At 36.9% G+C, this 24,370-nt stretch overlaps 1 protein-coding gene across 1 annotated transcript; it reads right to left on the bottom strand.

The window, feature by feature from the left end:
- Positions 1-405: 405 nt before the first annotated feature.
- On the bottom strand, positions 406-2,761 carry psmg3 (proteasome (prosome, macropain) assembly chaperone 3). Its single transcript, XM_041777964.1, has 3 exons — positions 2,645-2,761; positions 1,924-2,149; positions 406-1,000 (listed from the first exon to the last, which is right to left on the bottom strand). The coding sequence occupies exons 2-3, from the start codon at positions 2,140-2,142 to the stop codon at positions 848-850; spliced, it is 372 nt and encodes a 123-aa protein (XP_041633898.1). The 5' UTR covers positions 2,143-2,149; positions 2,645-2,761; the 3' UTR covers positions 406-847.
- Positions 2,762-24,370: the final 21,609 nt, after the last annotated feature.

Below are 24,370 nucleotides of genomic sequence, written 5' to 3'. Positions count from 1 at the left end.
GCCATGTTGACATTACAACTTGACAGTAGGCTACACGTGAAACACATCTACAATTGATCATTGGAAGTGAATTGAATAATATATTAAATACTATTTAAAAAATGATGGGGGAACTCAGTGGTATTTAAGATATTCTGCATTACTTATTAAGGTCAAAATACAAAGGTAAGTTGAGTTTCAGAATGGTTATTCAAAAGTTACCATTTGAAACTGATGCCTCTTTGTCTTCAAATGTTAGCCAAGCCATCAGAATATTGACATTTCAACATATGCAGTCATTGTTAGTGTCGATTACCTCTGCAGATGTGAAGATTAAAGGTAAAAAAGTACCTCTCTAAGGGATCAGGTTGTCTCAAAATATCTCAGTTATTTAGTAATTAAGTAAAACATTTCCATTGGTACTTAAAAAAAAATGACAAGAAGTTTTGAAGCAACATTTTATTTCTCCTCATGATGCAATAGAGATTTAATTGAAAAATACAAAAATACAAATATAGACAGAAAAAGGTACGAAGGATAAAAAATAAAACACTCAATCACTAAAAAAGCCTTGATGCACTTTTTAACCAGACTGACAACTTTGATACATCTTTTCCATCTTGGTATACAAGCCAATTTTAACTCAATTATGGGCAATCTGTAAAGAGTTTAAAAGTAGCAACTAATTGGAGATGTGCCCCTTGGACATCAGTTGTGAACTAATTCATTTGTCATGTTAAAAGCATGGAGCTTAGCTTTGATTTCCATGTTAAGTGTGTGGGTAGCATGTGTACCTCAGGAGTTACAATTACTGAATGTTCGTCATATCTCAAGGTTTTACTTCCATTTTCAATGACCATGTCATTTCCTACCAGACTTGACAACTTTTGATGACCTCTTTCATTTGTGTTATTGTGTCTAAGGAGGAATCCTTAAGTGCAAGTCCCAGTAAAACAGGCCGGTTTCCAGCTTCTTGTGACACAAATGTCGCCAGGTGTTTGGCACAGACATGAATCAGTGGCTGGAAATAGAAACACAAATCAAATATTACAGGATCACAATCAGAAATGTGGCTATTGTTTTTGAAAAGGACTACACAATGTAAACTCTCATTGATAAAAGAAATTACATCCTCCTCTTAAAATGTTTTTTTTCTACAGCATTAAGAATGCAACTCAATTATTTTACAATGCAAGTGTTCACATTATGTTTGCATATAGGGTATGTAGCATCAACTTGATTTAGTTGAATTTTGCTGCAGCACAATTGATTTGGCTACGCTTCACATATCATGAAATTGCAGTTTATTCTGCGGGAAGTTCTGCCAAATAAAGAATTGTCTGCTGTTGCTACATAATGACTTGGTTATATTTTAATGATGGTAGTAAGCTATTTTGTTACACTCTCATTCAGGGGACTTCACAAGTAAAGAATCTGCTGTTGAAAAATGCTTCACCTCTATACACTAAGGTAATCAGTAATTGTTTCATTTAGTCTGTTTGACTGAGTGAGTGATTTCTTTAACACTTACCTGACATAAACCTACAGAAGTGCAAGTGTAATTGTTTTAAATTGACCCGAAAAGTCTAAAATCCCTGTATTCACTGTAACTAGAAGCTTGGCTAACAGTACAACAAAACATAATCACTTTTTTAAACTTTTGATTAATTTTTGTAATAAATGCCAGTTCTAAATTTCACATTAATTCAGAGCTAAAATAGATTTCATCGTATTGACTCAAACGGCACTGAACTGTGCCTGCACACATCTGATTCTCTCTATTTACAACAGCAAATCAAAGCCAATCTCGTCTGCCCTTTCACAGCATGAATTTAGAGCGTGAAATTAGTTACCCTGTGCCGCAACAAGTCTGCCTGATGTCCTGTGAATAAGTCTACATCTTACTAATACAAAACCTATCTGAATAATTTCATCCAAGCGTACCTCATCTTTGCCCAGCAGTACTTTGGTGGAGAACGTTGGGGTGCTGATATCATTAGCTCTGGAGTCAGGTGTGACAGACACCAATGTCCCAATTTTGCCATACTGAGTGAGAACTATGAATATATAATTGCTGAACTCGGTACAGACGACCTGCGTTGAAACTCCATTGACTTCTCTCTCAGCCTGTCTCGACCGGATAATGGGTTCAGGGGAAGACATCTTATTCCTGGAGAAGAAAGAGACAGAAAATAGTACTTTGTGATTGTTGGTCGGACTGCAGCAAAAAGAGACAGTTCATTGTCACCTATTCTAAATATTTTGTACAAGTAGTACATTTTTCTATTATCAATTTCAGGTAGCAGGATATAAAAATAGCGAAAAATTCTCGTTATGATTTCTTAATTTTCAATTTCAAAACAAGACTTACAGCTCACTGTTCACTGTATTTTCAAGTATACAAGCGCCAGGATTATATCAAAAGTGAATGATATCTTCGAGTGACAGTTTATAAGTCGTCTGTTTAGTAAAATTTGTCTCAGAGTAGTGAAATACAGGCTCCGGCGAGGCGATGCTCAGTAATAGGATATGACAACACCAACTTGAAGAGGATCCTCAGCATTAGCTGCGCGGCTAACGCTACTGTTAGCTTCGGCTGTACTCTTCATTTGACAGAACAATGACATTTTTTCAGCCTCTCTGAAGAGTGAAATTAAACCCTCACCCTGTTTCCTCGTCTCTGCACAGCGTTAACCTCCTACCGCACTGAGACAGCTCTCACAGGGCAACTTCAGTAGAGCTCTGTCATGCACCCTCCACTAGCATTAAACGACCGCACTTCCTCAAGCGTCATGTTTGCGTGATGACGTAATTGACCCACCGCCTGACTTCCGGTTGCCGGTAGGGGCTTGAATCACAAAAGTATGAAAGTAGATTAAACCGATTGAGGAAATTTATTGGGTTTTAATTTTGAATACATGAGTTTTTGTTGTTGTTGTTTAGATATGTAAAGACTCAGTGGAATATATAATTGGTATTGAATGAAATTAATGTGAAGGGAAAACTGAAGGGAAAATGAAGGGAAACACTTGAACACACATGAAAACTGAATGACTGACACTCTGCCTACCAGGCAAATATGACCCATGGTAGGCTAAATTATACTATTTTCTTATCTACTTTTGGGGCTTAACAGGGTGAATTCTGCTGAAATGAGCCAGATAAGGTTGGAGTATCATAGCTTCTTGAAATGTATCTGCCAATCATGGTGGCTGATTTTGAAGTGTTTTTTGATGGTTTACAGCTGATTGACGGTGTCAGCTTGTTATAGAGAGATTTTTTAGAAAGTTCATAAATAAGGTAACATACATTTGATTATTTATTTGACATGCTTTTGTGAATTAAAAAAAAACTTAATTTCTAAACATAAACTTTTTTTGGGGGGGGGGGGGGTCATATTAGACACTGGCCCATTTTAGCTCTAACAGTCAGGTACAATGGGCCAGGGTTTTTAGCTAAAATGGGTCACATAAATATGCATTCAAGGGATTCAAACAGAAATTTAAGGGGCAAAACAAGTTTATTTGTCTAAACATGTGGAACTGCAAAATCTTGATAATCCCTTTACATTTCTTTGTTATTTTTTAATCATGTTGTTGGCAGTACAGTACAGAAGTACATGGCAGAAGAGACAGACAGTATACTGTCTGTCTTCTAACTTCTGTCTGTGTAACAGGAACAAGAGAGAACAAAGAGACAACACAAGACAGGAAAATACAACCAGAGCAGAAAGTACAGAGTGATATCAGTGAGGGTCAGGTTGATAAATTAGGTTAATAATGAAAGGGCAGATACTAAATGTTTCATTTTTTGCAAAGACTTGGAGAATCCTAAACTATCACTTTGCAGAGGTGCAGAGTTGATAAATGTCTAGCATCAACTCAGCACTATGCAGAGACATTGGCTATTGGATCAAAATCCAAGTGTGGGTCAAGTAAACCTGTCATGTTTCACATAATCAGTGGAGCACGTGGGCTACTTTTTGTTCTTTAATCTTCAAAAATTTCCTGATGAGATATTTTTTGCATCCAGATTTAGATCATCATTATCGTGTGGTACTGGCACTCGTGTGAATTGATGTGGAAAAAGTGCATGATTATTGTACTCAAGTAAAAGTAGTGTACAGTTACCCTAGACAAAATTAACTTAAGTAAAAGTAAAGTTAGTGGTCGATAAATCTTCTCAAGTAAAATTGAAAAGTATCAATTTTACAATTTCAAAATGTGTGAGGTACAAAGTAATCCAATTGAAGATTCTATGGCAGCCATATATAACCCCACATAAATGAAAGAAAATGAACAGTAATGCCTCAGATTTGTGCTGGCACAGCTGTGGAGTAACTGGGACCCTCATGCACCCATTTTGGCATTGTCCAGAGGTCCAGAGATTCTGGATCAATGTGAAAAAATGTTTGTGTAGGATTTTGAATGTAAATTTCACTTTGTGTCCACAGGTGGGTCTACTGGGAGGTAGGATTGATGGAGTAACTTTGATCGGGTTAGCTTTTCTGTCTGTGAAACTAACAATACTTGTGAATTGGAAGGTGAGGAAACCAAATTGTTTTGATGTTGACAATTGGCTTAATGATTATTTGGAACTGGTTTCTGTTCAGCAGCATCAGTTCTTGAAGATTTGGGCAAGGATCAAGGAGTTAATTTGAGCATTATTTTGTCAGCTGTGAAAAGAAGGGCCTTGGCCTACTTAGATATCAGACTGAGGTTTGATGTATTAATATGAATTTCCTTTTTTGTTTGGCTAGACCCCTTCCATGTTTATGTTTTTATTTATATTTCTGACCCAATGTTAATAGGTATGCGTACATCGAATGTTTATAAGATTAAAGGCATACAAGGATACATGGATAATTTTTGTTGTTGTTGTTTGTTTCTTTCTGGACTGATTGTGCAGAGTAGCAAATTATTTTAGACCTATATTTGACTAGGAACATGCTCAACAAATAGAATTGTAAATGTACAGCATCTCTGCGACCCTAAGGTTGTTTCCCTGCTGATTATTGAGTTTTGCTGCTAAATATTAAAAGAAACAATAAGACATGGGGTTGCATCACAGGCTGTCTCTTTTTTTAATATAAACTTTTGCACTTTTCCAAATACAATGTAAAACTTACAACTTGCATATTAACAATTGTTGTGTACAGATAGCCTATTGGCTGACAGACACTCACAGAGAGTAACAATATGGCAGTTGGCATTCCAGCTAGCGGTAATAAAATGATTGTAATTTGATTAAAATGGATAAAAAAGACGCTCAATATCGGGTTTTCTGGTGTGGATTTCATTATCAAAGTCCCCAAAAGTCACACGAGTTCCAGGCTCACTAAAAATCTTGCCGCACGGGATTCAAAGACATTAACAGCGTCAATGGGAAAACACAGCGGCTAGCTTCAGGAGGAAAAACAAGTATGAGGCAACAATTTATCGCTCAAAAGTTATTTGACTTTTGATAAACTGTGTCACTTCTTGTCTTGTACAACAGTGTAGGTCTAAAAGGCATTTTAATGAACACATGCTGCAGCGGGTCCTTTGGTTCTTCTTCACTGTGCTAAAAACGGTAGCCCATTTCCAACAGTGAAGAAGAATATATTTCTAGGTTATAGTGCTAACATTTAGCATGGCTAAATGAAGCCAAATATAAAACTAAACCAAACGGCATAGGATCAGTGCATAAATTTGTGTACTTGCTGATACCAATACCTGCATTTAAAGGTATCGGACGTATTTCTGATACAGGTATCGGGATTGGAACAACCCTAGTTTTATGTAAAATTCTTTGGCTAAATTTCCTTTAACTTTTCCTCGCTGCAGGATGAGATGTAATGTTGATGTAGTGACAATTTACAATCGAGAGTCTGTGCATTGTGTTGTATTTTGAAAGAACCAGATATTCTACGCTTGTGACTTCCTGTTTTACCTCAATTCAGTTTGACTTTGAAATATCTGGTATTGACAGTAATGCAGTGGTTGGTGCTGTTGCTGGTTGAAATCTGGGTAGGACAGAGCTGTTCTGTATGGAGTTAGCACTTTACCCCTGTGCATGCGTGGGTTCTCTTCATACTCCAGCTTCCACCCACAGTCCAGAAACATGCTCATTTGGCTAATTGGTACCTCTAAATTGCCTAAAGGTGGGAGTGTGGCTGGTTGTTTGTCTCTATAAGCCTCAGTGAGCTCTGTAATTGACTGGTGACAAGCCCACTATGCCGCCTCTTATCCGATGACTTTTGGGATTGACACCAGCCCCCATACAGGATGAGTAGTATTGATAATACTCACTATACCTGTACTTCCTTCATTTTGCAGGTCACAAAGTTGCTGTAACATAGGCTACTATAGTACATTTGTCACTGATTAGTCCATCCTTGCCAGATGTTTGGCCAGGACTTAAAGATGTAGGGAACATTGCTTCTGTCTTTGAATATTTTATGATAATTATTGAAGTTTCCAGCATTGTTTACAGTGAATGATTACGCTCAATATGCATCGTCATTTCCACCAAAACAACTGTGATGAAGTGAGGATGATTTGACTGAAAATTAATTGGAGTATTATTCAAGGTGAATTATTTTGAATTTAAAAATGAGTCAATTCTCTGCCCTGGTACATTTCAATAAATATTAAGCAACAGAAGCAATTCTTCCAAAGCAAGAAGCCCACAGAAGCAAGAGGTTTTTAATTAACTATAAATGGAGCTTTAACTTCAGAGAGGATGAAGACTTTTCAGTTTATCTTGTGCTTTTTTCTCCCTCCAGATATGGAATTAGGGGCAGGGAATCTGTGGTAAAAGTTAGACTTTATATATACACAAATAATGCAAAACATGAGAAAAAACAAGATATAGTGGAATTAGGCATTGGCTTTGATAGATGATAAACTAAGTGCAGTTCGAATAACGTGTACTTTTTCATGATTTAATTTTAACCACATATATCATGAAAAAAACTGTAAATGAAAAGGTGATAGCATTATAAGCTGACATTTAAACCACATTCAAATGCTATATGCATGCTATGAGGACAATTTAGCTGGACTTTTGTATATTGGCAAATAATTGCCCAACAGCAGCCACACCTGCTCCCACGGCTGCAGAAGAAGAAAGCAGTTAAGAAATTTTCACTGTCAGCAAAAATGCTTGCGTGACACTTTTTTTTTTTTTCCAAGTGGATGTGAGGCTCCACTGAAGTCTGCGAGTGCTGCATCAGATGGATCCAAAAGGAGCCATCTCTGTGAACATGACACACTCACAATGTCAAATCGAGCCGGCTCAGCATAATTGTTATGCACTCTGAGTAGGCAGCAGTGTGTATGAAATTGGTTGGACCACTCCCTGTAAACTTTGGCCGACCCTCCGTGTCCTTGACAGATCATTTTGATCCCAGCGAAGTTTCAATGCAAACGTCACCACACAATGTTTAAGCACTGCTTATAATGCATTTAATGCAATGTTGCACCATCACAAAGTCTGCAAGGAGACACGAAGGAGTCACTTGTTCAACATAATAAAGATATAGTGTCAGATTAATGGTAAATGTGTGAGGTTTTAGAAGTTGAAGCTGACTTTACAAAGCCTTCTTACATTATTCTATCACAGTGTGTCATCTCAGATCATGTCTTATAGCTCTCATAGCTCTTTTAGATTACACAGGTCAGGTGTTTTCTTGTTCAGAAAGTGTCTTTATTTGGCCACTTCGAGTTCCTCACTTAGTTTAGGGCCATTACAGAATTTGATTCTAAACAAGAAGTAACATAACAGTCGGGTAAACAACAAAATCCAGATAAAGTGTCTTCTCATATTAAATACTATTTTTTTTTAACAAACATATGCTAAGTGTGAATATTTGCTGCTGAAAATGTAAACAAAGTCTTTTCCTCTTGTCTGCAAATAGTCTCATCTATGACCTACCCCATGTCAGCAATTAAAACTAATCAAAAACACACTGAAGAAATAGTCTGTGTGGTTGCTAACGGTTTTGTTTGCAGCTTTTACTGACTAAACTCCTCACAGAGGCTTTAAGCTGCACGCATTAGTCTAATCCTTTCAACTGTGTATGGGTAACTCACATTTCAGACATTTTCTGTGACTGATGCTGACATGCTATCACTTGAACATCTTGCAAATATTAGACAGGTTTTAGTTTAAACAACTTGAGGGTTTTTTTTTATATCTAAATCTAGACAATAATGCAGATTGCAAACATATTGACAACCAGCATAGTAACAATATCTCAATGCATAATAACCTGTTGAAGACAGAGCAACATTCTCACCTTGGCCAGCAGATCCAGTGGTAGCTGAGGCTGACCAGGGCCTCCCTAAAATCTGATTGGCCACCCAAAAATCCTTTAAGGGGACATTTTGATATTTTTGAAGTAAAGTTGTATGAGGTACTTGGTGATAGTAATTGCACTAGCCTCCAATGATTTCAGAGTGTTGCCCTTTTAAATATGATGTGCTTGGAGAAGCTAGGCTATGCAGCATAGCAGATGGGTATAGTTTCTCTGTTTGATTTAATGAGTTTAAGGTAAAAAATGGGCCAAAAAAACAACACTGGCTCAATTGTATGATATATAATTTTTATTTACAATATTTTGTTTTTCACCCAGAAATACTCAGTGTTTAGCACTATTTTGCAATGCGAGCTTTGGCTATGTGCTCTTCCACCTTAAGCCGGGTATACACTGTGCGATTTCAAGCCGACCCTACAACGGTCGTGGCAGAATGTCATCTCATACTGTGCGACTGCGACTGAATTGCTTACGATGCACAAGCATCGCTTACGAGTTGTATGCTCACACTGTACAATCCGACGGTCGTGCACGACCTGAGTGCTCACACTGTGCGACTGAAGTCGGGATGGACTGTGACAGAAATCTGCAAAGTTTCCTTTTTATAAAGTCACACACACTGAGGGTGAAGTGTTTCCAGTCATATCCTCTCTCTCTCCCACTTTCTCTCTCTCTCTCTCTCGCTCTCTCTCCCTATCCCACCCACACAAACAGCATCACTTCTGTGTCAGCTGCAGGTAGGAATGTTTCCTGCTCTTTCCTTTATTGCGGGGGTGCATCAGAAAGTCATTCCAGCTGTTGTCATGGTAATTTAGGATGTTGTCTGACAGTTTACAAAGGAAAACAGTCCCCCAAAGTTGTTTATTCTGCTCACGTCTCTACTCTCACTGTGAAGTGCCTGGAGTTGTATGACCAAAAATATCAACCACTCCAGAAATCCTCCAGACCAGTCGGAAGCAGGTCGTAGGGTCGTAGTAGGGCTGTGGTCAGCCATCGAACCCCCCTGTACACAGCATGACAAACGATGCACAATCTGACTGAAAGTCGGCCCAACTTCAGAGTGAGTCCTGCAACTCAAACTTCATGGCTTAGTCGCAGGAAAATCGCATGGTGTACACTTGGCTTTAGTGTATCTGAACAGCTGTTTGGGTCTGTGGGCTTGGTCAGAGAAATCACCAAAAAGCTAAGCTAAAACAAAGCTAAAATTAGCAGTTTCAACTTGAGTGATGATGATGTGCCATTTACTGGATAAAAGGGGATACTTCTATAAGCCAGAGTACACAGAAGTACAGCTTCTAAAAGATGGATACTCAACTGGAAGAAAGAGAGGGAGAGAAACTTAGTGGAGGCTGGTTAACGGGAGAGATCCTGACTTACCTGCTGGAATAGGTGTGTTACCTGTGAGCCCATGTCAACCAGAGCTCAAAGTTGCCTGCAGCCTGCATCCATCCCCCTCCAGAGTTCCCTGTCTTGCTGAACATCTGTGTTTCACAGACCTTTCTTCCGCTTTCTAAATGATTAATAAAGCTGCGTTGTGATAATCCAGTCTTAACTTTGTGCTGCTTTGTGTGAGTGACTCAGGGAACCTGCATTGCTTCGTTACACTAACTTAGCTCCATTAGCTGCCTGAGCTAATGGAGAAAAGCTAGCTTTAGCTATGTTTGCCAAAGCTCACTTTGCTAGAGGTTACTATAGAAAACGGAGCTACATAACCATTGTAGCTAACATAGCTAAAGCTATGCTCACAAAACAGCTATGTAAGCTTTGTAGATACGCTATCTATGTAGCTATGTTAGATTTAGCTACATTTGCTAAAGCTAACTATGCTAAAGCTAATTTAGCTACATTGACTTATTAAGTAATGTTAATTACATAGCTAGTGTAGCTATTTTTGGTTTAGCTAAAGCTAACATAGCTAAAGCAAGCCACAGTTCGTGTAATTACTTCTTAAACAGGTCTATGTGTAATTTTTTTAACAGTATATTCCCTCTTATTTCCTAAACAATTTTTTTTCTCATTTTTTTCATGCAATCTTAAAAATTTTAGATATAGTTTACTGCAAGGTTATAATAGTTTTGGATTTTTCTGTTTTCACTTTCTGTGTTCAGTTAAAGTTGAGTTTAATTAGTTTTTACTGCTGGTTTGTTAGTTTACTTAAGTTTTAATTTGCAAAAATGCTTCGTTTTAGTTTAGCTTTTATCAGTTTTAGTGTTAGTTTCAGTTTTTCTTTTGATAAATGTCAGAGCTGAGAGCTGAACATGTTTTAAAAACATTTTCAAATAGGCTACTCTTCACTCATCATTTTATTTGTTTAAAGATTATGTTTGAATACAACTCCAGACATAAAACTACCAATGTGTGAAGTCTTAACCAATCAAATCAGGCCATTTTACACTCCCCAGACTTGGGTGTAGGTGACAGTCAGTTTGGCTGTGTCAAAGAATAAAACTAAGGATATCTTGTTTCTATTTTTATTCTATTTTAGTTAGTTTTGTAAATGCACTATACAGTTTTAGTTAGTTTTAGTTTTATGGCAGAGCTTAGTTATTATTTAGTTTCAGTTAACTAAAATGATTTTTGAATTTTAGTTTTAGTTATTTAGTTAGTTTTAGTTCACTATAATAACCTTGGTGTACTGAGTCAGTAATGTTTACGGCTTTTTTTTTTTTTTTTTACCATAAACTCAAAATTATAGTTTACGAATTGCTGTATAGCCTAGCATATCCAAGCTGTATGAAGGGGCAATACTTACTGAAATCACTGGAGGCTAAAGCCACTACTATTGCAAAGAACTGGCCACAAGCTTAGCTCTAAGCTAAGCTGGAAGCTGTGCTATTTTTTTTCTTTTTTCTTCAAACATTTAATGACCAGACTAGCTTTAAAGGAGTGCTGTATTAAAGTAGCCCAGTCATCTGTGTGCTTTTCTGAATGTGGCCCTCAGTGATAGAAGTTGGACGCCCTTACCACTATACATCATGTTTCAAGTTTATTTCCTTTTTTTCTTACAAACATTTGGTTGAAAACTGTAAATGAACTGAGAAGTTCTCATTTGGCTAGCAGAGCAGGAAATGGGCTTTCTGGATCTAAATTGTGAATGCCAGGATTAAATTGCGGATCATGGGTTTTTAAAGATAGGTGGAAAATACAAAGGCTTAGTGATTCATTCTTTTTTCCACATAATTTATTCCATATAATTCTTCTTCATGATCTGCTGCAGCTCTGCTTTGCATAATGCATTACTGTGTGGACACATACTAATGGCTACAATAGCTGTTTAAGGGTTCAAGGGTCCTTGATGAGGTGTTTCCAGGAAAAATGAAGAGTTGTTTAATTGATTATTATGTGATTCATATAAGATAGTGCTGGTTTGACTGTCTTTTTATCAGGGTTTTACTTTTCCCAGCCTTTCCAAATGATCCGCCATAGAAGCAGTTAATATGCATGAGAGAGCACTGATACATGATCATTTTAAGTTTTTTCTTCAGTTCCCATGATTGTTTAGTTTAGGTTTCATGACAAACATAGGAATCAGAGGCATGTTTAAGCTGATTCTGAAGACATATTGAGAGAGGTTGTTTCAAGATATTTCTTTAGGCTATAAAAATGCTATGCACTTCGGCTGTATCCCAAAAGTTGAGCATCGGTGATGCAGAAAAAAAGTTAACTGTCACATTTTCCAAAAGAGTTGATGGTGCTTAAGGGTTTCTCGGTTTTTACAAACACATCCAGTCTCTGTGTCTGTATGACTAGTCAAGTATTTCCTCTGTCTCTGTCTGCAGACTCTCCGTGTCAAAATGTCATCCAAGATGAAAATATCTTATTTGCTGGATGAGGCACTTCCTGCCTATCACCAGCCTGCTTTTCATTTCCACATCCTGATTGCTACATGTTTGTCTCATCAAGTCTCTTTGGTACTGGTTGAATAAATATCACAGGGGCTAAATCTTCTCTCTTTATGTATAAAGACTATCTCATTAGAGAATTTGTGAATTCAGAATGCTCACTACACTCACCCTGTGACATCAGAGAGAGGTTGACGGGGCCAAAAAGGCACCTTCATGCCTCACTCTCACTCACACACACACACACACACACAATTATTACCCTTGTGGCCACTAGAGTGCTGTGCTGTATTACAGATAAAGCTCAAAAGCAACTTTACCGTGGCATTTGGAAGTTGCACTCAAGCCACGTGGGATTAACCACTGGGGCTAGTTTCTAAGAAGTGTTTTTCAAAAGACAAACCAAATGGGAAGAACAACATGCTCAAGGCATCTGTTAGAAAGCCTTGACAGACGGTGATCTGTCTCCTCTACCCTGTAGACCACCAGAGTGCTAGGATTTTGTTTTTTAAGGTAGGTTTATGGAGTCAGATTTAATAATAGACAATGATCGCAAGAGCTGCTGAACTTTCTGGTATCCAGCAAATATATCTATTAGACTGAAATCCCATGCTTTATGAATCTCCAATTTACAACTTTATTTTTCATCCATTTAGTTGTAGATGTTAAGATGAGCAACTGTGAACCAACACAAGGTAAGCCATGCCCTAAGCACGCAAAAAGACATTTTCTTCAAGTATATATGGCATGAAAGAGTTTAATATCTGTTTGACAAAGCAAATTCAAAGGCATTGTGTAGGCTCTTTCTACAGGAAAAACTTCCTCCTACTGCTAATGTGTTACAGAAATGGACACAATTAACCCTTAGTGAGTGTATAAACCATTTTGTGGCTTTTTTGGTTCAATTGATGTTTTCTCTTTGTTGATTATTTCAACTGTGTTTATGCTAAAAACATCAATTTTGGAGGGTACATATTTTTCGATAGAATTTTACAATTTCAGTATCAGAACCTGTAATGGGTTTATAATAAGCTCTTTACACTCAGGGTGTTCATGACCAAAAAAGGTTGAAAGCTGTTGCTCATTATGAACACATTCAAGGATGTGATAATCCACTTTAAGAAGCTCCTATTTGCCTGCTGTATTTGAAAAATGTTTCGTTTTTGTGTTTTTTTTTTTTCATTTAAAAAATCTTTTCGTTCTTGCTCTTAAAATAACAGTTAAAGTGTTAAATTCCTAAAAACTAATCAGTATTGGATATTTGGATCAGATTTGATCTTGACTAAAAAATAATGCAAAAGTATGGAAATATTTCTTAAATGTAAATTATTTTAACTCCAATTTAAGTTTGGCTACCATTTTTGGCCTCAAACACCCTTACTGTAGCAATTTATTAAAATTTTCTATATTAAAAACGATTACATAAAAATCAAAGTTGCTGCTCATTATTAACATATTAATGGAAGTGATAACTTTCCTTAAGTATTTGCATATATTATATGAATACGCTACTTTTTTACATTACAAAAAACAAGGGTTTGCATTTAAATCGTTAATATAAGGGTTAAATTTCTGAAAATTAATCAGTGCTTGAAATGTATTATCAGGTCTGATCTTCACTGTAAAATTAAACCAAAAAGGGAACATTTTTCTTTAATGTAAATCAATTTAAATTTTTGCTGTTTAAATATGGTGTCCATTTTTGGTACAAACATGTTTAGTGTAATAATTTGTTAATATCTTAAAGTAATTAAAGAAAAAGATGCATGAAAATCAAAGTTGTTGCACATTGTTAACAAATTTGTGGCTGTGATACTCACCTTTGAGGAAATTCAGTTTGCATGTGGTATATGAAAAATGTTTCAGTTTTTTGGTTTTTACATTACAAAAAAACAGGGATGCAACAATTTATTAAAAACTCAAAAGTTAAATTCATGCAGAACAAACAAAGTTGTTGCTCATTTACATATCCAAGCCTATGTTCATCGCTTTCAAGGAAATCCAAGCTGCATGTAGTATAATAGAACAGTTTTTCTTTCTTTCTTTTTTTTTTTTGAGTATTTTAAATGACACACATCAAGATTTTTGCACTCAAACTGACAATCAAAGAGTTAAATTCTCCCCAAAACTGGTTAATACTTGATATTCATGATGAAATCTGATCTTGGTAAAACAACAACAACAACAACAACAATCAAACAAACAAACAAAACAATGTAAAAATTTTTTAGTGTACAATATATTATTTATTTTTATATTAACACCAAAAATGTATCAATTTCTTCTACACCAACTGAGGGCTAGTAGGTTTCTCTCTAGCTCTGTTAAGTTTTAGGCATCATTTTTGTATACTCCCTAAATCACATCACACTACATGACAGGAAAATTCAAAATGTTTCAGATTATTGAAGTCAGATTCTGAGACAAATGCTTTTTTATTTATCTTCCCGTATCTTCAGAGATTAAGATTTACTGCTGTGGTTGATTAATAAGCAGCTGAGAGGAGTGGCACTGCACTTACAAATGTACAAACCTGCAACCAATTTGTAAAAGCTTTCCCCAAAAGCTGATGCAGAGGCAGCCAATCAAGGTGTAAAAAAGTTAAAACTTTGGAGGAAACAAATGTAGCATGCTGAGGTAATCTCTTAATCCAGCTATAATCCGATTAGTATATCTGTCAAATAACAAAACTTTTAACTGGAGGTCTTGCTTTCTTATTTACAGGCTGTATCTCTTACCGGACTTGTTGGAGGGTTTGTTACTGTGATATGAAGTACTAGAAATATACAGGCACCTAATAGAGTTATGATGTGCCTAAATGATGAAGTATTCATTTGGAGGACTAAGGAAGCGACTATTTCAAACCCAAGTAAACTCATTTAAACATGTACTATATATGTATTGAATTATGTGCTTTGTAGACTGTCTTTGCATGTTAACATTAAAAAGGCGTCTGTTACGATAAGCACCACAATACACATTGTAAATAACACAAACCTAATAATATTGGTTAACAATCCCACTTGTAGACACTGGCAAACATGCCTAGAAGAAGAAGATGTTAAAAATGCTTCATAGGCTTTAATACAAACAGGATCTTATGGACATGCACTGATGGAGAGATGTCAGATTCAGACTCTCCAGCGACTAGACCAACTATCAGACTTGGTTTAACCTTGACTTGAATCATTTCAGTTCTTACAGACTTAAAAATGTTAAAATGACACTCAGTGGACTTTCCTATAATTAAATTTAACACTTTCAGAGGTGAATTTTACTCTAGCAATTTAGCTGTGTAGTGTCATTTGTGGTGCAAGTCATGAAGTCAAAGGTAAATGGTCTTGAGCTTGTACGGTGCTTTTTAGTCGCCTGAGAACTCAAAGCACTTTTACACCACAGGCTACATTTACCAATTCACACTCATTCACTCAGTATTCACACACTGATGCTGGAGGCTGCTATGTAAAGTGTCAATCAGTCTTAGCTGAATCAATTTAGACACATTCACACATTGATACCGGAGGCTACTATTTAAAGTGTCTGTCACAATAAACTAATTCAATTCATGTAAATTCACACACTGATGCTGGAGGCGACTATTAAAAGTGTTTATCAATATTAAGTAATTCAATTAAGGCACAATCACACACTAACGGTGGAGCCTGCTATGTAAAGTGTCCATCAGCATTAGTTATACAAATGATGCATTCACATATTGATGCTGGAGGCTTCTATGTAAACTGTCTGTCAGTATATTCTATTTCAATCCACATTCACACAGTGATGGTGGAGGCATGCTTTGTAAAGTGTCCATCAGCCTTAGCTATCTCCATTCATACACATTCATTCACTGATGACAGAGGCATATGTTTAGTGTCTATTCATACATATTTACTGTGCCATGCCAAAACATTAATGGGAATTACGGCTTGGTGTCATGCTGAAGAAAAATTTTGCTACATGAGCTGGGGATCAAACCCAAGATCGTCCAGTTGAGAAACGTCTGAGTCTACCACTCACTCACAGCCACCTCGCTGAGTGTCCCCCGAAGTGCATTTATTGTTCTGCTGTTCCTCTTCTATCTCCGCAAAGACAAAAGAAACCCTTTTTAAAATAGTCTGAGCAAACTTTCTCTTGAACTCTTTCTTTTTCACTGCAGTAAACATGTGAGCTCAATCTGTTGATGTGCATTAATGTATGGAATATATATATTCAAAGGAAGGGTATGTGCATTCAGCAGAGAGGAGGTGGGGGCTCTGTGCACTATTAATATTTCCATCATGTTGAAAGTGAAACCTTGTCCTTTGGTTGCAACTTGGAAGGTGTTATATAACAGGTAACCCTTCAGCACCTTCAGATTTCTTTGTATTCAGGTCAGCGTTGGATGTTGGATGTATACTTTGCTTGTCCTTGTTTGCAGATTACACTTACAGACATCCTTGCTCGTCTCCTCTGCAATGTTTTGCTAAGTGAAAAGGCATTATGTTTTACCTTTTGAGCAAGATAGATGAACAATTAGCAGCAAAGAAGATTGGTCTCACCTCAGAGGTGCTTAAGATATGAAGTGCGTCACATATGCATTGTTGTCACACATTAAGAAACAGTATTTGGTGCTCAATCATGTATTTGTGGTCATTAATCATCACTAACGACTTTCATTAGGCTTGTTCTCTGTTTATCTGTGTTTGTCCATGTTTGCTGTGAAGAATATAATAGCTACAAGATGGGATTTATGTCATCATAGTCAGGAGATATTGATGGCTTTCACCCTTGCTATCTGAAGAGTTTGTTGATGACTTCATTAACAGTAATCAGTTTAAACAGCCAGCATGTAAATGAAACAGAACTTTGGTCGCCTTTAGTGTTATTTAAATTTTCACACAAATGTATCACCTGATTAATTCAAATAACTTTGTTAATTTGTGCCACTGATTATCTGCCTGCTCTGTGATGCAGCACCTCATTAGATCAGAACAGCCACCAGGCATTCATAGAAGTCGAGCTGAAAAATTAAATATTCCAAACAATTAATAATCATACTCAGCAGCATGATGTGCAGCAACATCATTCCTAATTGAATTATCAAATGCACATTGAAAAATCAGTGCAATTCTTGGACGAAAAGGGTGAAGACAAAGTCAAAGTACAGTGTGTGCATTTCTACAGAGTCCCCGTGGTGGCAGCTTAAAAATGAGCCATACAGTCTCAGCTTATAAATTCACAGATGCTGTCTGTAGACAAGGTTTTGTAAACACTGAAACCAGATTTGTTAACTGCCATCACTTATAACTAGTCAATTTTTCTGAATTTAAAAGCAGGTCTAATGCCGTTTTAAGCTGGCAAGGAATCAGGTACGCATTCTCTGAAGCACAAAAATAAAATTATATCAGATAAAATACAATATAATTAATTCCATTTGAATAAAATCAAAACAAAAAATTGCAGAACCATAGTTTACCCAGTTTTCCTAAAATCTAAAGATCTACTCTCACAGTGTACAAATACAGCAGTTATTGTACAAATCTGTGCCCACAGTTGATAAATTTATTGTTGTTGTTGTTTACAAATCCATTACCCCTCTGTATAAATCTTTGCCTGAGGTTTACAAATCCATGCCAGTTCTTACAAATCCATGCCAAAAGTTTTAAAATATGTGCTAATATTTTACAAATCTGAGCCAGAGGTGTAGAATCCACTCCCAAAGTTTACAAAGCCATGCCTTTGCTTTACAAATCTGTGCTTAAAGTTTACAAATCTGTACCTAAACTTTACAAATCTGTGCTTAAAGTTTACAAATCTGTACCTAAACTTTACAAATCTGTGCTTAAAGCTTACAAATCCGTGACGATACTCTACAAATATATGCTTTAAGTTTACAAATCCATACCTATACTTTACAAATTTGTACTTAAAGTTTACAAGTCCATACCTATACACTACAAATCTGTGCTTAAAGTTTACAAATCCATACCTATACACTACAAATCTGTGCTTAAAGTTTACAAATCCATACCTACAGTGTACAAATCCAAGCAAACATGTTAAACATCTGAGTTTACAAATCCGTACATATTCTACAGAACTTTGGTTGCCCAAAGTTTACAAGTCCATACTCTTGGATTTGTAAACTTTGCAGATTGCACATATTGATACCCATGGTTTACAAATCCATGCCAAATCTTCCAAATCCGTGCCAAAAGTTCAACATATGTTCCAAAGTTTTACAGATCTGACCTGAGGGTTTAGAAATCAATTCTATCAGAGTTTACAAATACAGGCCATGGATTTACAAATTGTGCTCAAAGTTTAGAAGTCCATGCTCATGCTTTACTCATCTGTGCTTGAAGTTTATGATTCCATAGCCACTGTTTATGAATCCACGCCCATGCCTTATAAATCTAAGCCCACACTTTTAAAATCTGTACCAAGAGTTTACAAATCCATGTCTACTCTTTACAAATATGTGCCCAAAATCTTAAAGCCATGTCCTTGCTTTACAAATCTGTGTGTAAAGTTTACAACTCCATGCCTGATGTATAGAAATCCATGCCCACTAACCATACCACATAGTTTACAGTTCTATATAGTTCTCATAACCATAGATAGCACCAAGTTTCTAAATCTGTATACTTCTCATAACCATACCCCATAGTTTACAGTTTACAAAACAGAACCAAACTCAAACAAATCCATGCTCACAGTTTACATATCTGTTCCCACAATTAAAAGAACCATACCAACAGTTTAGCTGACACCAGTGGAGCTCCACCGTTTCCATAAGGCCACTTCTCTTTTCTGAGACAACAACAAAAGGAGCAGAGGAGACAGTAAAAAAAAGAAAACCCAAAGTATTTCCACAGACACTTACAGAAAGAGTCTGTTTTTCCTGAGGCCTCAGAACCCAGACTCAAATGTCATCCATTAGTTTTCAGTTCTGCCTCTTAAGTCCTGTGGAGAATTCACCCCACAACTTCAAACTCCATGATACCAAACCACTGGAGGCCTCCTGGAAAAGGTATGCACAGCATGGTGTGCATCTTCCATATCACCTGAGACTTAAAAACAAACTGCTGATACAAACTCTGCAGTACAGGAAAGGCCATAAGCCAGAGTAGAGACAAGGATAAAGACTGAAGTATGTGGAACACTATTATTTTTGCCACTATAATGAGAACTTTATAGTCTGACTGGAATGATTGATGACTTATGTTACAGGAAATTATACCCCTTACATATGTTTTATATATAATCTAATTATCTGTCATTCTTGTAGATTGTACTTTTGTTTTTAGGGTATCCATTTGAATGTCCTCATCTAATGTGTGATTATATTTTCTTCATTTCCTAAGATGTCAGCCAAAGAAGTGGTGGTTTTGACTACAGGTGGGAGTACCTTCATGAATATTCATCAGGTCAGTCCAGCAGTTTGTAAAGATTGATGCAAATAAGTGGCATTTTGCTAAAACCTCACTTTATGTACTTACAGTCTAATGCAGTTAAAAAGATAAGGCGCACCACTCTGTCTCTTCCCCTGCTAACTTTTCTATTTGATACCAAAACAAATCAAAATGCAATGATTTCAGATGATGTTTGCTATTTTACATCATGCCAGTAAATCTCTGAGAAGACAATAAAATGTCTTATAAATCATTTAACAGACAAGTAAAAAATGTTTTTTTAATGCACATTGCAAGAAGCTTATTGTTACATTCTTATGAGTCCTTTAATGATTCTTTGAAGGTATGCAAAAAAAAAAGAAAAAGAAAAACCACTCTTTCAAGCCTTTCTAGCAAAAATACAGTTGAAACCAGAAGTTTACATACACTATATAAAAAGGCACATAAACTTTTTTTTCTCACCGTCTAACATTAAATCAGATTAATCTTTCCTGTTTTTGGTCAATTAGGATTACCAAAATTATTTCTATTTGCTAAATGCCAGAATAATGAGAGAGATCATTTTTTAGAAAATTTTTTATTATTTTCTTGAGAGTCAGAAGTTTACATACATTTCATTAGTATTTGGTAGCATTGCCTTTAAACTGTATGACTTGGGTCAAATGTTTTGGATATGCTTCCACAAGCTTCTCACAATAGTTTGCAGGAATTTTGGCCCATTCCTCCTGGCAGAACTGGTGTAACTGAGCCAAGTTTGTAGGCCGCCTTGCTTGCACATGCCTTTTCAGCTCTGCCCATAAATTCTCAATGGGATTGAGATCAGGGCTTTGTGATGGCCACTCCAAAACATTTACTTTGTTATCCTTAAGCCACTTTGTAACCAGTTTGGCAGTATGCTTAGGGTCATTGTCCATTTGGAAAACCCATTTGCGCCCAAGCTTTAACTTCCTGGCTGATGTCTTGAGATGTTGCTTCAGTATTTCCAGATAATGTTCTTTCCTCATGATGCCATCTATTTTGTGAAGTGCACCAGTCCCTCCTGCAGCAAAACAACCCCACAACATGATGCTGCCACCCCCATGTTTCACAGTTGGGATGGTGTTCTCAGGCTTGCAAGCTTCCCCCTTTTTTCTCCAAATGTAACAATGGTCGTTATGGCCAAAAAGTTGCATTTGCAAACTGTAATCTGGCTTTTTTATGTTTCTTTTGGAGTAAAGGCTTCTTCCTGGGAGAGTGGCCTTTCAGCCCATGTCGGTACAGGACTCGTTTGACTGGTGATAATGACACACTCTTACCAGCTTCAGCCAGCATCTTCACAAAGTCTTTTGCTTTTGTTCTTGGGTTGAGATGCACTTTTCGGACCAAAGCACGTTCATCTCTGGGACACAGAACCCGTCTCCTTCCTGAGCAGTATGATGGCTGGACATTCCCATGGTGTTTATACTTGTGTATAATTGTTTGAACAGATGAACGTGGCACTTTCAGGCATCTGGAAATTGCACCCAAGGATGAACCAGACTTGTGCAAGTCCGCAATTCTCTTCCTGATTTATTGGCTGATTTCTTTTGATTTTCCCATGATGTTACACAAAGAAGCAGTGTGTTTCAGGTGTGCCTTAAAATACATCCACAGGTGTGCCTCTAATTAACTCAGATGTTGTCAATAAACCTATCAGAGGCTTCGAAAGACATGACATCATCATCTGGGCTTTCCCAAATTGTTTAAAGGCATAGTAATCTTAGTGTATGTAAACTTCTGACTCTCAAGAAAATAATAAAAAATTGTCTAAAAAAATAATTTTCTCATTATTCTGGCATTTAGCAAATAGAAATAATTTTGGTAATCCTAATTGACCAAAAACAAGAAAAGTTTAATCTGATTTAATGTTAGACGGTGAGAAAAAAAAGTTTATGTACCTTTTTATATAGTGTATGTAAACTTCTGGTTTCAACTGTATGTGCCCTGGCCTGTTTGCAATCCCCCCAAGAATCAGAACCCACCCTCCTCTCCACCTTCAAAAAATCTGTGCCTACACAAGCCGTTCTCAGATTTCCCCCTCATGATGTCATGTGGGGAGTCAGCCCCATCCCCAGGATCGGTTGGCCCTCCCCACGTGGAAGAAAGTTCTGCCCTCCTCTCCTGATCCTCCTCTCAGCTGGATCAGGAGACCCACATTTATTAAGCTGCATCCATTTCCTGAGATGGGCGTGGTCAGGGTTGGAGTCAGACAGCTCATTAACATTTAAAGCTACAGACACAGAAACAGCTCGTTCTGAGCAGGGCTGAAACAGAGAATATTTTTAGAAAAGCAAAAATCAATACTGGATTGTTTTTGTGGCAACAGACTTCACAGGCATGTTTTGGGACCTGAGAGACCAATATAAGCTTGTCTAAAAGAGGTAAAATATGTGACCTTCAATGATTGTAATTGATCAGACTATAAAATACAAGAAAAATAATTTTTAGGTAGGGTATTGTTACTTTAAACCTTTTTCACAGCAATGTTTCCATTAAAAACTACTACCTAAATATACTATTTATTCTTGCTGATGGTCTATTTTGCTATTAAAGGTCTTAAAAACATTAATGTTAATTTTAGCCTGCCTCATAAGTGGATGAAAACTCCTCATAGAAGCATTAAGTAATCAGTTATTTGCATCCATATTAGCTTTTTGGACCCCTTGTAGGTGACATAGTCATTACTATGTCAAACCTACACTCTATGGACAAAAGTATTTGACCTCCTGGCCATTAAACCACTAATAGAAAAGGGCCTTCCCCAAACTGTTGCTACAACTTTGGGAGCATAGCATTGTCTAAAATGTCTCAGTATGTTAAAGAATTAATATTGCCTGTCACTACAGATAAGGGGACTAGCCCAAACCCTGAAAAGCCCCATACCATTATTCCTCCTTCACCAACCTTCAACTTGAGCTGAATTTCACGTAGTATAATACATGACATATTTATTTTAATAGAATAACCCATGGTGGCTTCTGTGAGACTGCCAGATTTGAATACATGATCAGCCTCTGCAGCTTTAATTTTTCAGCAGTCTATCAGTATTTCTGTCTGAGGGGTTGTTGTCACAGAGATCTCTGCTTTCCTGTCTTGGATTTGTCAGCAGACAAAAAATAAAACTTTTAATCACAGACGTGGCCTCAAAATGGAGCCGAAGCAGAAGGTTCATAAGATTCGGGTTGCTGCAGGTCCTCATGTAATATTCCTAAAGGTGGAAAACATTGCGAACAGATTTCGAGTTGAACAAGGGAAATTAAATCTCTAATCTACAAGCAGTCTCAAAGGGTTTCTGCAGACTCTCTTCTTTCAGAGTAACATTTTTGTGTTTGTGGGTGTCTCCGCGCGGCTGTGTGTCATTTTGCATGATTTATCACCAGTGCGATGACTGCTCACACTCACTGGAAACAGTGTCAAGAATTGACAGAAAAAAAGCAAAAGAAAAATGAACAGAAATTGGCTTACTTCTTCAATGTGTGACATTTATGCTAATGTGAACTGAAGATCCTCAGTTTGAAATACCAGCCAATATTTAACATCTATATTTTGACCACTGTGGCAGATTTCAATCAGAATCAGTCTCACATCTTGCTCGTGTTCTATTTGTTCAATGATAAAGACACTGTTTTTTTAAAGGGGGCATAACGGCCACAATATTTTTACCTTGACATGGCAATGTCATTGTAGGCGGACCAGCTTTAAATTCATTCATCCTCGTGGGTCCGCGTGTTTGATGACCAGGTGGCATTTTGGGAAGACAGAGTGCAGGTGGTGGCAAGTCTGAGACTCTGTTTGGCATTATTCAGAGCAGCAGGACGCACACAAATGCATTGCACACACCTGAGAAAAGGTCACAGAGAAAAATGGAGAACTGTGGCAAATTGCCTCTCCATCCCGTTACTGCCATTTGTTAGCTCAATATGTTATTCTGTCACACTGGAGGCTGTTTGAACTGTGTGCCCCAACTCAGGATCAAGACTCTGACTGTGGTACATGAGTCTGGCTGTTCGCTTGACCAGAACAAGAAAAAATAAGAGGGCTACCCCCGTTTTACTTTAATTAAAACCCTCTTTAGGGTTCTTTTATTGTGGATTAACCTTTTGTACAGCACTCATTGAAATACTTGGAAATTCAAAATGCATTACTTGTTACTTTTGCCATATATATATATATATATATATATATATTCTTATGGTGAAGCTCACCATCAACAAAGGTCAAAAAAGTGGGAAAAAATGGGAAATGGGAAAAAAAAAAGAATAAAAAGTGATTTACGCAATTCAAGTGTAATATAACTGTTATACTGTTGTAAACTTACTACAATCACATATATGCCACCATTCATACCACTTATTTTTTCTTTTAGTTCCAGCGGAAAACCTGAAAAAGAATCACAAATATTGAATGTATAAATTAATGTAAGCAAAAATAAGGCTAAGAGTGAAAATAAAAATTGATATAAACAACGGGACTATCATAAAACTGTTATAAAGTTATAAAACTGAGCAAAAATCACACCCTTTCACTTTTAATACTATGGATATATCTGTAAATTAGTAAAATTTACAACTGGTTCAGTCTTTACATTTTACAAACCTTGGGCAACATCCAACTACATTTTAGAGCACCATCATCCTACGCTATAATGATTTATTCGTCAAGAAAATACCCTTTATTTGGACCAAAAGAGATGTCAAATTGCATTTTGCACGCTTTGGAGGAAACAGGAAGTTTATGGCCCAGAGTGTCTTAAACTTCCTGTGAAGTTGACCGGTCTCCACTGATTGCAGAGGCTGCGTAGGAAGTCTACCAAAGTGATCATGTATGGTACTTTG

Source organism: Cheilinus undulatus, linkage group 21, assembly GCF_018320785.1.
Source record: "Cheilinus undulatus linkage group 21, ASM1832078v1, whole genome shotgun sequence".
Lineage (NCBI taxonomy): Eukaryota > Metazoa > Chordata > Actinopteri > Labriformes > Labridae > Cheilinus > Cheilinus undulatus.
The sequence above is the reverse complement of the archived record's forward strand: the minus strand, read 5'-3'. Positions and strand labels throughout refer to the sequence as shown.

What these genes read in the sequence shown, in the direction of transcription:
- psmg3 (XM_041777964.1), bottom strand. Translation starts at nt 2,142, where the DNA reads ATGTCTTCCCCTGAACCCATTATCCGGTCGAGACAGGCTGAGAGAGAA. An exon ending in TACTGCTGGGCAAAGATGAG is followed by an intron (nt 1,001 to 1,923) that starts GTACGCTTGGAT and finishes TTCTATTTCCAG; the next exon opens with CCACTGATTCATGTCTGTGC.